The sequence below is a fragment of the Ranitomeya imitator genome, chromosome 4 (genome assembly GCF_032444005.1).
Source record: "Ranitomeya imitator isolate aRanImi1 chromosome 4, aRanImi1.pri, whole genome shotgun sequence".
Taxonomy (NCBI): domain Eukaryota; kingdom Metazoa; phylum Chordata; class Amphibia; order Anura; family Dendrobatidae; genus Ranitomeya; species Ranitomeya imitator.
Window position 1 is genome coordinate 721,919,938 of NC_091285.1, and position 13,144 is coordinate 721,933,081.

General features: G+C 47.4%; 1 protein-coding gene across 1 annotated transcript in view; it reads left to right on the plus strand.

Moving 5' to 3' along the window:
- The window catches only part of LOC138677456 (phospholipid scramblase 2-like), a 74,730-nt gene extending 64,124 nt beyond the window's left edge, over positions 1 to 10,606 (plus strand). The window contains exons 7-8 of the mRNA XM_069767612.1: positions 5,619 to 5,747; positions 10,256 to 10,606. Coding sequence (XP_069623713.1) covers positions 5,619 to 5,747; positions 10,256 to 10,315 — 189 coding nt within the window. The 3' untranslated portion in view covers positions 10,316 to 10,606. The remainder of the gene's footprint in view (positions 1 to 5,618; positions 5,748 to 10,255) is intronic.
- The last annotated feature ends 2,538 nt before the right edge of the window (positions 10,607 to 13,144 follow it).

Below are 13,144 nucleotides of genomic sequence, written 5' to 3' on the forward strand. Positions count from 1 at the left end.
CAGCATACTTCTCTTGCAGCTATGTCCGGTCTGCAGATGGCTGCTTCTGTGCCTCTCAGTAGTGAGTCTCCCACCACCACCGCTCTTCGTTGCTTCTTGGCTGTACTTTTTGCTGTCACTTGTTGCTGTGTGCCCTTTTCTTTTTTGCTTGCTGGTATTGCTTCATCCTTAGGTGTGCCATCTTCATCCTCTACAAAGATTTGATATCGGTTCTTCAGTTGTGTGGTTGGTGATTTCTCCATGCTATTGACTTGATTCCAGGCTGTAAGTTTCCTAAGGGCCGACTTTTCAACCTGTCTGTACCTGAACATACCGCCATGCGGAGCTATATTAAGGAGTCTTTGGAGAAAGGGCATATTCGACCATCTTCTTCACCGTTGGGAGCGGGGTTCTTTTTTGTTGCTAAAAAAGATGGTTCCTTGAGACCCTGTATTGATTATCGCCTCTTGAATAAGATCACGGTCAAGTTTCAATACCCTTTACCTTTGCTTTTAGATTTGTTTGCTAGGATTAAGGGAGCTAGTTGGTTTACGAAGATTGACCTTCGGGGGGCATATAATCTTGTTCGTATTAAGCAGGGTGATGAATGGAAAACTGCGTTTAACACGCCCGAAGGCCATTTTGAATACCTTGTGATGCCATTCGGACTCTCTAATGCTCCATCTGTTTTTCAGCCCTTCATGCATGATATCTTCCGGACTTATCTTGATAAATTCTTGATTGTATATTTGGACGATATTTTGATTTTTTCCGATGATTGGGAGTCTCATGTGCAACAGGTCAGGATGGTATTTCAGATCCTTCGTGACAATGCCCTGTTTGTGAAAGGGTCTAAGTGTCTCTTTGGGGTTCAGAAGGTCTCTTTTTTGGGCTTTATTTTTTCTCCCTCATGTATGGAGATGGATCCGGTTAAGGTTCAGGCTATTCGTGATTGGATTCAGCCCACATCTGTGAAGAGCCTTCAGAAATTTTTGGGTTTTGCAAATTTTTATCGCAGTTTCATTGCTAATTTTTCCAGCGTGGTTAAACCCTTGACCGATTTGACGAGGAAAGGCGCTGATGTGACGAATTGGTCCTCTGCGGCTGTCTCTGCCTTTCAGGAGCTTAAACGTCGATTTACTTCTGCTCCGGTGTTGCGCCAACCGGATGTTTCTCTTCCGTTTCAGGTTGAGGTTGACGCTTCTGAGATTGGGGCAGGGGCCGTTTTGTCTGAAGGATCCTGTTGGTTCCTTAATGAAACCGTGTGCCTTCTTTTCCCGTAAGTTTTCGCCTGCTGAACGCAATTATGATGTCGGCAATCAGGAGTTGTTGGCTATGAAGTGGGCGTTTGAGGAGTGGCGACATTGGCTTGAGGGACCTAAGCACCGTATTGTGGTCTTGACTGATCATAAGAATTTGATTTACCTCGAGTCTGCTAAACGGCTGAATCCTAGACAGGCTCGATGGTCCTTGTTTTTTTCCCGTTTTGATTTCGTGGTCTCGTACCTTGCGGGTTCTAAGAATATTAAGGCTGATGCCCTCTCTAGGAGTTTTTTGCCTGATTCTCCTGAGGTCTTGGAACCGGTTGGTATTTTGAAAGAAGGGGTGATCCTTTCTGCCATTTCCCCTGATTTACGACGGGTCCTTCAGGAATTTTAAGCTGATAAACCTGACCGTTGTCCTGTGGGGAATTTGTTTGTTCCTGACAGATGGACTAGTAGAGTGATTTCTGAGGTTCACTGTTCCGTGTTGGCTGGTCATCCTGGCATTTTTGGTACCAGAGACTTGGTTGGTAGGTCCTTTTGGTGGCCTTCTTTGTCACGTGATGTGCGTTCTTTTGTGCAGTCCTGTGGGACTTGTGCGCGGGCCAAGCCTTGTTGTTCCCGTGCTAGTGGGTTTCTTTTGCCATTGCCGATTCCTGAGAGGCCCTGGATGCATATTTCTATGGATTTTATTTCCGATCTTCCGGTTTCCCAGAGGATGTCGGTTATCTGGGTTGTTTGTGACCGGTTCTCTAAGATGGTTCATTTGGTGCCTTTGCCTAAATTGCCTTCCTCTTCGGATTTGGTTCCGTTGTTTTTTCAGCATGTGGTCCGTTTGCATGGTATTCCGGAGAATATTGTGTCTGACAGAGGTTCCCAGTTTGTTTCTAGGTTTTGGCAGGCCTTTTGTGCTAGGCTGGGCATTGATTTGTCTTTTTCTTCTGCGTTCCATCCTCAGACAAATGGTCAGACCGAGCGAACTAATCAGACTTTGGAGACGTATTTGAGATGCTTTGTGTCTGCTGATCAGGATGATTGGGTGGCTTTCTTGCCATTGGCCGAGTTTGCCCTTAATAATCGGGCTAGTTCGACTACCTTGGTTTCGCCTTTCTTTTGTAATTTTGGTTTTCATCCTCGTTTTTCTTCTGGGCAGGTTGAGCCTTCTGACTGTCCTGGTGTGGATTCTGTGGTGGACAGGTTGCAGCAGATTTGGGCTCATGTGGTGGACAATTTGGTGTTGTCTCAGGAGGAGGCTCAACGTTTTGCTAATCGTCGTCGGTGTGTTGGTTCCCGGCTTCGGGTTGGGGATCTGGTCTGGTTGTCTTCCCGTCATGTTCCTATGAAGGTTTCTTCTCCTAAGTTTAAGCCTCGGTTTATTGGTCCTTATAGGATTTCTGAGATTATTAATCCGGTGTCTTTTCGTCTGGCGCTTCCAGCCTCTTTTGCTATCCATAATGTCTTCCATAGATCTTTGTTGCGGAAATATGTGGTGCCCGTTGTTCCCTCTGTTGATCCTCCGGCCCCTGTGTTGGTTGATGGGGAGTTGGAATATGTTGTTGAGAAGATTTTGGATTCCCGTTTTTCGAGGTGGAAGCTTCAGTACCTTGTCAAATGGAAGGGTTATGGCCAGGAGGATAATTCTTGGGTTTTTGCATCTGATGTCCATGCTGCTGATTTGGTTTGTGCCTCTCATCTGGCTCATCCTGATCTTCTTGGGGGCTCTGGTGAGGGTTCGGTGACCCCTCCTCAAGGGGGGTACTGTTGTGAATTCTGCTTTTGAGCTCCCTCTGGTGGTAGTAGATGATAATGCAGTTGTTCCTGGGCTGCAGTCTTGGACAGGTGTATCTGCTAATTGCAGTTCTGACTGGGGTATTTAGGCTTGCAGGACTCATTAGTCCTTGCCAGTTGTCAATGTTTTTTGGGATATGATGGATCTCTGTCTGGCTTCTCCTACTTGGCTGCCATTTCAGCAAAGATAAGTGTCTGTTTCTTTTTCTGTGGCACACAGGTTGTGTGCTTGTTTTTGATTGTATTCCTGCTCTGAATGTAGGATTCGCTGGAGTTGCAGATATACGCTCCTACGTCTTTAGTTAGATGGAGGAAGTTTTTGTATATTCTGCTGTGGATATTTTTGAAGGGTTTTAATACTGACCGCACAGAACTCTGTCCTATCCTGTCCTATTTTAGCTAGAGTGGCCTCTTGTGCTAAATCCTGTTTTTCTGCCTGTGTATGTTTTTTCCTCTCCGACTCACCGCCAATATTTGTGAGGGGCTGTCTATCCTTTGGGGTTCTGCTCTGAGGCAAGATAGTATTCCTATTTCCGTCTTTAGGGGTATTTAGTCCTCCGGCTGTGACGAGGTGTCTAGGATTGGTTAGGTACACTCCACGGCTACTTCTAGTTAAGATCAGGATTTGCGGTCAGTATAGTGACCACCTACTCCAGTGAAAGTTTTCATGCTGCTCCAAGGTCACCGGATCATAACAGGAACCATCCTGGCCACCATGGATGTGGAATCTTTGTACTCCAATATCCCACACCAGGATGGATTAAATGGCTGCAACTTCTTCCTGGAAAGCACAGGGACTGATGCAGACTCTGTGGTGAAACTTAAAATTCATCTTCACCCACAATTACTTTGAATTTGACAAGATCTATCTACAGGAGACTGGCACAGCAATGGGAAGTAAAATGGCCCCACAGTATGCAAATCTTTTCATGGCCAAGCTTGAAAGTGACTTTTTGTCCTCATGTCCCATCAGGCCTCTGGCGTACTACCGCTATAGTGATGACATTTTAATCATCTGGACGGAGTCTGAGCCACAGCTAAAGACGTTCCATGAAAAGTTTAATCAATTTCATCCCACCATCAACTTGACACTCAGCTACTCCTGCACTGAAATTAACTTTTTGGACACCATCATTAAGCTGCAGAACAATAAAATAGAGACATCCCTGTATCAGAAGCCGATCGACCGTCCAACATACCTTAAATGGGACAGTTTCCATCCAAAACACATAAAAAACTCTATTGTCTACAGCCAAGCCATCAGATACAATCGTTCCAACCCAATGGACAGGGATGAACAGCTTGGTCGCCTCAGAAAGACCTTTTTGAATCAGGGCGACCATCCAAGAACAATTGAAAACCAGATTACAAGAGCCACCAGAATATCAAGGAATCACCTGCTACATTACAAAGCTAAAGAAGAAAATAATCGGGTACCTCTAGTGGTCACCTACAATCCAAATCTGGAGGTGCAAAGGGGAGCTGCACGGAAATTACAACCTTTACTACAAAAAGATGCCCGATTACAATCCATTTCCCCAGACCCCCCACTACTGTGTTTTAGGCAGCCCCCAAATCTAAGAAACATCATTGTCAGAAGATCCCTGTCCTCTCCAACAGCTGCAGGAACCTTTCCTTGCAACCAGAAAAAATGTAAAACCCGTCCATTTATAATGACCACGGACAAGATAAAGATCCTCAACTCACATCAGGACTACAAGATCCCAGGTACTTTCAGCTGCGTCACTTCTAATGTGGTGTGCCTAATTATTTGTACGAAATGTCCAACTGGGGGTCTGTATGTGGGGGAGACAGGGCAGAAACTGAGAACAAGGATGAACTCTCATCGCCACACAATAAGAGAAAAAAGAATGGATCTACCTGTGGCAATACATTTCTGTCTCCCAGATCATAACATTATGGACATGAAATTACTTGTATTAAAAGGTAACTTCAAATCTCAGAGAGACAGAAGAGTCTGGGAATATAAACTGATGACGACTGATGAGCGAGTATACTCTTTTCTGGGGTTTTCCAGAGCACGCTCGGGTGTCCTCCGAGTATTTTTTAGTGCTCTGAGATTTAGTTTTCATCACCGCAGCGGAATGATTTACAGCTACTGGCCAGCCTGAATGCATGTGGGGAAAACCCTAGGAATGAGTATACTCGCTCATCACTAATGACGACCTTTGACACACAGTGCAGAAATGAATGTGTCGCATGGATTTATGTCTTTTTACATCAGTTAAGGAATTTGCTCCTCAAACCTTGTGGGGGCATCATAACAAAGAAGGAGACCCCAATCAGAGGACAATAAAACATTCATTCCTCATCTATGAACTATTCCAATATTTATGGACACAACTGTTTATCACTGTCCCATAATGACAGTTCTGTGCTGTGTTGTGTATGAATATGTGATTCTTCAGATGTCATATTAGTCTATGCCTGATGTAGAGTCCTGTGTAGTCTCGAAAGCTGCAATTTGTTACCATCTTTTCAGTTCGCCATTAAAAGGTATCAACCACTGAGGTCTCTCAATTCCAACTATTATGTTTCAGGAGACAAATCTCTCTGTCTCTCTCCCAGGTAAAGTCTCAGGATGAGCAGCATGTCGTGGGAATGATCAAGATGGAGGGTGATCAAATTTTTGTTTCCTTCCCGCTGGACCTGGAGGTGACGCTGAAGGCGATATTGTTGGGCACCGGCCTGTACCTGGTGAGTAGTTGCTTCTATGTTGGATTGTGGTTTTCGCTAGGGCGAATTGAGTGATGCCACTTGAAGCAGATGACAATGGACATCTGATGGATTGATTACATGAATGAACCTAATGTTCTAGAAATGTCACCCACAATGCGGCCTTTGTGACCTGTCCAGCTGTGCACTCTGTGCCCTCTGTGACTGGCCATGTCCACTGTGCCCTCTGTGACTGGCCTAGCAGTGCCCACACATGGCGGAGCCATAAGACTGGCCCGTAGGTCAGAGCTCAGACTTATTGTGGCCACTGAATAAGAAAATGACCAGTTATGGAGGAAAAAAGCGGAACGTGACCATCTCTAGACGACATGTGGGAGATTATTACCACAGAGTAACTGGTCAAGGAGTCCTCATTTGCGGAGAAAAAATGTACGGAGCCATAGCAGTAAAGGATGTGTTGTGTGATGCCAGTCTAGAAGCAGGACTGTTATCTGTACTTTTTTTTCACTTTTTAATTATGCCATACACCTCCCAGTCATACTGTCATTGTTGCCACACATTTGTTACCAGTCGTGAACCTACATGTAGAAACTTTACATTTTAGGTTTCATGAACTTACTTCAAGCTTCGAGTTGTCGTCCTCTCTCTTCTCATCATGCTTCTCTCTAGTTGTCATCCTCCCACGTCTCGCCACACTTGCCCCTCTCATCTTGAGTTGTTGTCCTCCCACTTTTCGTCCCACTCATCTCGAGTTGTTGTCTTCCCACTTCTCGCTACACTCGTCTCGAGTTGTCATCCTCCCACTTCTCGCCCCACTCGTCTCGAGTTGTCGTCCTCCCAATTCTCACCACACTTTTCTCGAGTTGTCGCCCTCCCACTTCTTGCCCCTCTCCTCTCGAGTTGTCGCCCTCCCACTTCTTGCCCCTCTCATCTCGAGTTGTCGCTCTCCCACTTCTTGCCCCTCTCCTCTCGAGTTGTCGCCCTCCCACTTCTTGCCCCTCTCCTCTCGAGTTGTCGCTCTCCCACTTCTTGCCCCTCTACTCTCGAGTTGTTGCCCTCCCACTTCTTGCCCCGCTCCTCTCGAGTTGTCATCCTCCCACTTCTCGCCCACTCGTCTCAAGTTGTCATCCTCCCACTTCTCACCACACTTTTCTCAAGTTGTCGCCCTCCCACTTCTTGCCCCACTTCTCTCGAGTTGTCATCCTCCCACTTCTCGCTACACTCGCCTCAAGTTGTCATCCTCCCACTTCTCGCCACGCTCATTTCGAGTTGTCGTTCTCTCATGTCTCACCCTGTTTGTCTCGAGTTGTCATTCTCCTACTTTTCGCTACACTCGTCTCGAGTTGTCATCCTCCCACTTCTCGCCATGCTTGTCTCAGGTTGTCATCCTCTCACTTCTTGCAACGCTTGTCTCAAGTTGTTGTCTTCCCACTTCTCACCATGCTCATCTTGAGTTGTCCGCAACTTGGAATTGTCTTGTGTGGAATATTTTGGCTACCTTACGGTCATGCAAAATAACCCACTATCCAACCATGGCCCTGAATTTAATAGGTCAGGATTTATTTCAGAAAATACAAGCTTGAAAAAGGCTCTGGTTGTGGCCAGAAGAGCAAAAGAAAATAACCACGGCTCTCCCAGAGGTGCAAACCGAAAATCAAATGTAACTTAACTGAAGTGTCATCCGATGTCTCCAGTGTGTATAATGGCCAGCGATCAGTCATCTGTGGACCTCGGTCATGGCCTTAAAGCAAGAAAATAAACAGATATAAGAGCAGAATGTGCACAAGATTAAGGAGACAAGATACAAAATAAACATGGAGGGAAAAAGTTATGTAAAAATGGAGACAAATGTATAAGACACATAAAATGCACAGAGTGAACTATAAGAAATGATGAAGAAAAACTGCAGTGTTGGCACAATGATAGAGACAAGAAGCAGAACATCGGGGGAACCGTCCAGGAATATTAGATAGAAGGGATCATCAATGTATCCAAGAAACATATGTATAATAGAGAGGAGAGAATAGTAAGAGTCACTAATGTGGCGAAAAATGGGTAATAAAGCTCTGTTAATTGGCCTGCAAAGACTCGCTGGGCAATTGTGTGCCATCTGCATGGCTAACTAACAGCAGGCCCCTCTGTGATCCACAGACACAGCGTTTCCCGCCCTTGCCAGAGTTAGGGCTCCAACAAGTTGCCAAGGAAGCAGCATCCACAATATATTAGACATGATAGTCCACATTTTTTTTTTTGCCATTGCGACATTCTGGCGGATTCAGCAAACACAGACGCACCTGTTTTCATCTCCTCTTTATTTGTTCTCCCGCCTCCTCTCTCTCCTCCTGTCTCATTCTGTCTTCTTCCTCATATCCTGCTCCTACTCCTCTCTCCCTCTCTCTCTCCTCCTCTTCTCTCTCCTCTTCCTAATCTTTCCCCTTCTTCCTGATCTCCTCCCCTCCTCTTCCTCCTTTCCCACTCTTTCTCATATCCTCCACTTCTCTCTCCTCTCCCATTCTTCCTCATCTCCTCCTCTCCTCTCTTCCTCATCTTCTACCCTCATCTTTCCTCTTCCTTTTTTCTCCTCATCTCCTCTTCTCCTCTCCATCTCTTCATCTCCTCCCCTCCTCTCTCCTCTTTATCCTCTTTCTCCTCTCCTTCCTTCATCTCCTCCCTTTCTCTCTCCTCTCTCCTCATCTCCTCTTCATCCTCTCTCTTCCTCTTTCTTATCTCTTCTTCTTCTTCTCTCTCCTCTCTCTCCTCTTATTCCTCTCTCCTCTTTATACTCTCCCTCTCTTTCTCATCTCCTCCCCTCCTCTTCATCATCTCCCTCTTTTTCCTCCTCTCTCTCTTCCTCATCTCCTCCTCTTCCTCATCTACTCCCCTCCTCTCTCCTCTCCCTTTCTTCCCAATCTCCTCCCCCTCCTCTCTTCTTGCTCATCTTTTCTCCTCTCCTTCTCTCTCCCCTTATTCCTCTCTCCTCTTCATCCTCTCTTCTGTCCCTCTCTTTCTTCTCGTCTCCTCTCCCTCTCTTCTCCAATCCCTCTCTTCCTCATCTCCTCCCCTCCTCTTTCTTCCTGATCACCTCCTCTCCTCCCTCTTTTCCTCATCTCCTCCCCTCCTTTCTCCTGTTCCTCCTCTCTTCTCCTCTCCCTCTCTTCCTCATCTCCTCCCCTCCTCTCTCCTCCTCTCTTTATTCTTGATCTCCTCCCCTCCTCTCTCCTCCTCCGCTCCCTATTTTCCTCATCTCCTCCCCTCCTTTCTTCTCTTTCTCCTCTCCTTCGCTTCCTCCACTCTTTGACTCTCCCTCTCTTAATTTTCTCCTCCCCACCTCTCTCCTCCTCTTCCTCATCTCCTCCCCTCCTCTCTCCTCCTCTCTTTATTCTTGATCTCCTCCCCTCCTCTCTCCTCCTCCGCTCCCTATTTTCCTCATCTCCTCCCCTCCTTTCTTCTCTTTCTCCTCTCCTTCACTTCCTCCTCTCTTTGCCTCTCCCTCTCTTAATTTTATCCTCCCCACCTCTCTCCTCCTCTCCCTCATATCCTCCCCTCCTCTCTTTATTCTTTATCTCCTCCCCTCCTCTGCTCCCTATTTTCCTCATCTCCTCCCCTCCTTTCTTCTTTCTCCTTTCCTTCGCTTCCTCCTCTCTTTGCCTCTCCTTCTCTTAATTTTCTCCTCCCCACCTCTCTCCTCCTCTTCCTCATCTCCTCCCCTCCTCTCTCCTCCTCTCTTTATTCTTGATCTCCTCCCCTCCTCTCTCCTCCTCCGCTCCCTATTTTCCTCATCTCCTCCCCTCCTTTCTTCTTTCTCCTCTCCTTCGCTTCCTCCTCTCTTTGCCTCTCCCTCTCTTAATTTTCTCCTCCCCACCTCTCTCCTCCTCTTCCTCATCTCCTCCCCTCCTCTCTCCTCCTCTCTTTATTCTTGATCTCCTCCCCTCCTCTCTCCTCCTCCACTCCCTATTTTCCTCGTCTCCTCCCCTCCTTTCTTCTCTTTCTCCTCTCCTTCGCTTCCTCCACTCTTTGCCTCTCCCTCTCTTAATTTTCTCCTCCCCACCTTTCTCCTCCTCTTCCTCATCTCCTCCCCTCCTCTCTCCTCCTCTCTTTATTCTTGATCTCCTCCCCTCCTCTCTCCTCCTCCGCTCCCTATTTTCCTCGTCTCCTCCCCTCCTTTCTTCTCTTTCTCCTCTCCTTCGCTTCCTCCACTCTTTGCCTCTCCCTCTCTTAATTTTCTCCTCCCCACCTTTCTCCTCCTCTTCCTCATCTCCTCCCCTCCTCTCTCCTCCTCTCTTTATTCTTGATTTCCTCCCCTCCTCTCTCCTCCTCCGCTCCCTATTTTCCTCATCTCCTCCCCTCCTTTCTTCTCTTTCTCCTTTCCTTCGCTTCCTCCTCTCTTTGCCTCTCCCTCTCTTAATTTTCTCCTCCCCACCTCTGTCCTCCTCTTCCTCATCTCCTCCCCTCCCCTCCCCTCCCCTCCAGCCTCCTTTTTTCCATGTTTGCACTTTCTTTATTTTAATTATATTTTTCCTTCTTTTCAGGATAATTTCATTAAAGTGTCCCGGAGAAATCTGCAGAGACGAGCGCGACATAATTCCTAAATGTCATATGACTAAACTCCTTTTAGATATTTCAGTATTATCGCAGTCTCCTCAGCCACATGTATATGGTGGCGGCTTCACCGCAGAGCATCACACCCCACCGCCCCTGGCCATCTACCACGGGCGCTCATGGGGTGGTGGCCACAAATCGCTGGCATTAACAAGAAAACTGTTCAAAATGGCTAACGCATGATGAGAAGTGTCTGACAACCTACGTTCCTGGCAGTTATAATGAGCTATATTAAATGTGCACTGTATCCTATATCTCAATAAACACAGTATCTGACTTGGCGCCTGAATGTGAGTTTATGGTGTGCACTACAAGTACCAGATTCTCTCTGGCTGCTGCCTCGACCTCCTGCAGGTTAGTTACATCTCGTCCCATTGTTCCTCCTGTGTGGGAGACTCACAAGGGGGAGGTGAATGATCATGGGGGACGGGGTCGTGATTTACACTGATTGTGAGGTTACTGCTGGTGGTCTAGAGCCGGGAACAGGCTAATGTCCGCATCTCTGGTGGTCTGTAGCAGGGAAGCGGTTAATATCAGCATCCCTGGTGGTCTGTAGCAGGGAAGGGGTTAATATCCGCATCCCTGGTGGTCTGTAGCAGGGAAGGGGTTAATATCCGCATCCCTGGTGGTCTGTAGCAGGGAAGCGGTTAATATCCGCATCCCTGGTGGTCTGTAGCAGGGAAGCGGTTAATATCCGCATTCCTGGTGGTCCATAGTGGAGAAGAGGGTGATGTCAGCGTCAATGGTGGTCTGTAGCAGGGAAGGGGTTAATATCAGCATCCCTGGTGGTCCATAGTGGAGAAGAGGGTAATGTCAGCGTCAATGGTGGTCTGTAGTGTCTCCACACTGACATTAACCCTTCCCTAGACTTGACACTCAGGTGAAATGAGTCCTGGTCCATGCGCCAGTGGATGAGACCACCTGCTGACCCCGTGTCTCCACACTGACATTAACCCTACCCTAGGCTTGGCACCCAGGTGAGGTGAGTCCTGGTCCATGCGTCAGTGGATGGGACTGTCAGGAATCCCACTGTATGTCATCAATATGTCAAAGTTCACGAGGAGGATACCTTTATCATCCCCACCACTCACTCCAATTTGTCATGAACCGGGGTTGTTTGGTTGCCCCTGGTTCTTTCTGAAGGGGATTTATCTATATCCCACTTCCCAGTTCCAGTTTGGAGCTTGCAGCTCTCTGGCGCCCCCTTACCCTCAGGTCAGTCAGGGTACTACACCTAGGGTAATTAGTCACCAGAAAGGCTGCCTTACTTTGTACTGGCTAATGGGCACACTGCAGCGAGGATGATATAACTACTCCCACTCAGGCGGGAACAATAACGCCGCCGTTGCTACAAAGTCTCCCAAACGCATAGGCCAAATCTGCTGCCACCAGCCCTGATTTCCTACGTAGTAACGGGTCCGGCGCCAACCCAAATTGGTAGCGTAATTCACCTCAGAGGATGTGACAGTTCGTTATACACTGTGTGCAGAATTATTCGGCAAGTTGTATTTTGATCACAGGATACTTTTTATACACGTTGTCCTACTCCAAGCTGTTCAGGCTTCAGAGCCAACTACCAATTCAGTAAATCAGGTGACTGCATCTCTGTAATGAGGAGCGGTGTTGTCTAATGACATCAGAACCCTATATAAGGTGTGCGTAATTATTAGGCAACTTCCTTTAATTCGGTAAATGGGTCAGAAGAAAGATGTGACGGTTCTGAAAAATCCAAAATTGTGAGATGTCTTGCAGAGGGATGCAGCAGTCTTGAAATTGCCAAACTTTTGAAGCGGGATCACCGAACAATCAAGAGTTTCATGGCCAATAGCCAACAGGGTCGCAAGAAGCGTGTTGGGCAAAAAAGGCGCAAAATAACTGCCCATGAATTGAGGAAACTCAAGCGTGAAGCTGCCAAGATGCCATTTGCCACCAGTTTTGCCATATTTCAGAGCTGCAACGTTACTGGAGTCACAAAAAGCACAAGGTGTGCGATACTCAGGGACATGGCCAATGTAGGGAAGGCTGAAAAACGACCACCTCTGAACAAGAAACATAAGATAAAACATCAAGACTGGGCCAAGAAATATCTTAAGACTGACTTTTCAAAGATTTATGGACTGATGAAATGAGAGTGAGAGTTTGAAGTTACAGCTATATTCGGGGGGAGGGAGTTGCCTGCAGGCCAAGACCAAGAAGAAAAGCTTCCTAGACAGTGTGTCGGGAACCATGTACCTTCTGAAAAAATCCCTCACTTAAATGGTATTCTTACATTATCGTGACAGAGACCACCTGCTGACCCCCGTGTCTCCACACTGACATTAACCCTTCCCTAGACATGGCACTTGGGTGAGGCAAGTCCTGGTCCATGCATCAGTGGATGAGGCCACCTGCTGACCCCCATGTCTCCACACTGACATTATCCCTTCCCTAGACTTGGCACTCGGGTGAGGTGAGTCCTGGTCCATGTGCCAGTGGGTGAGACCACCTGCTGTCCCCCGTGTCTCCACACTGACATTAACCCTTCCCTAGATGTGGCACTCGGGTGAGGTGAGTCCTGGTCCATGTGCCAGTGGGTGAGACCACTTGCTGACCCCCATGTCTCCACACTGACATTAACCCTTCCCTAGACGTGGCACTTGGGTGAGGCAAGTCCTGGTCCATGCATCAGTGGATGAGGCCACCTGCTGACCCCCATGTCTCCACACTGACATTAACCCTTCCCTAGATGTGGCACTCGGGTGAGGTGAGTCCTGGTCCATGTGCCAGTGGGTGAGACCACCTGCTGTCCCCCGTGTCTCCACACTGACATTAACCCTTCC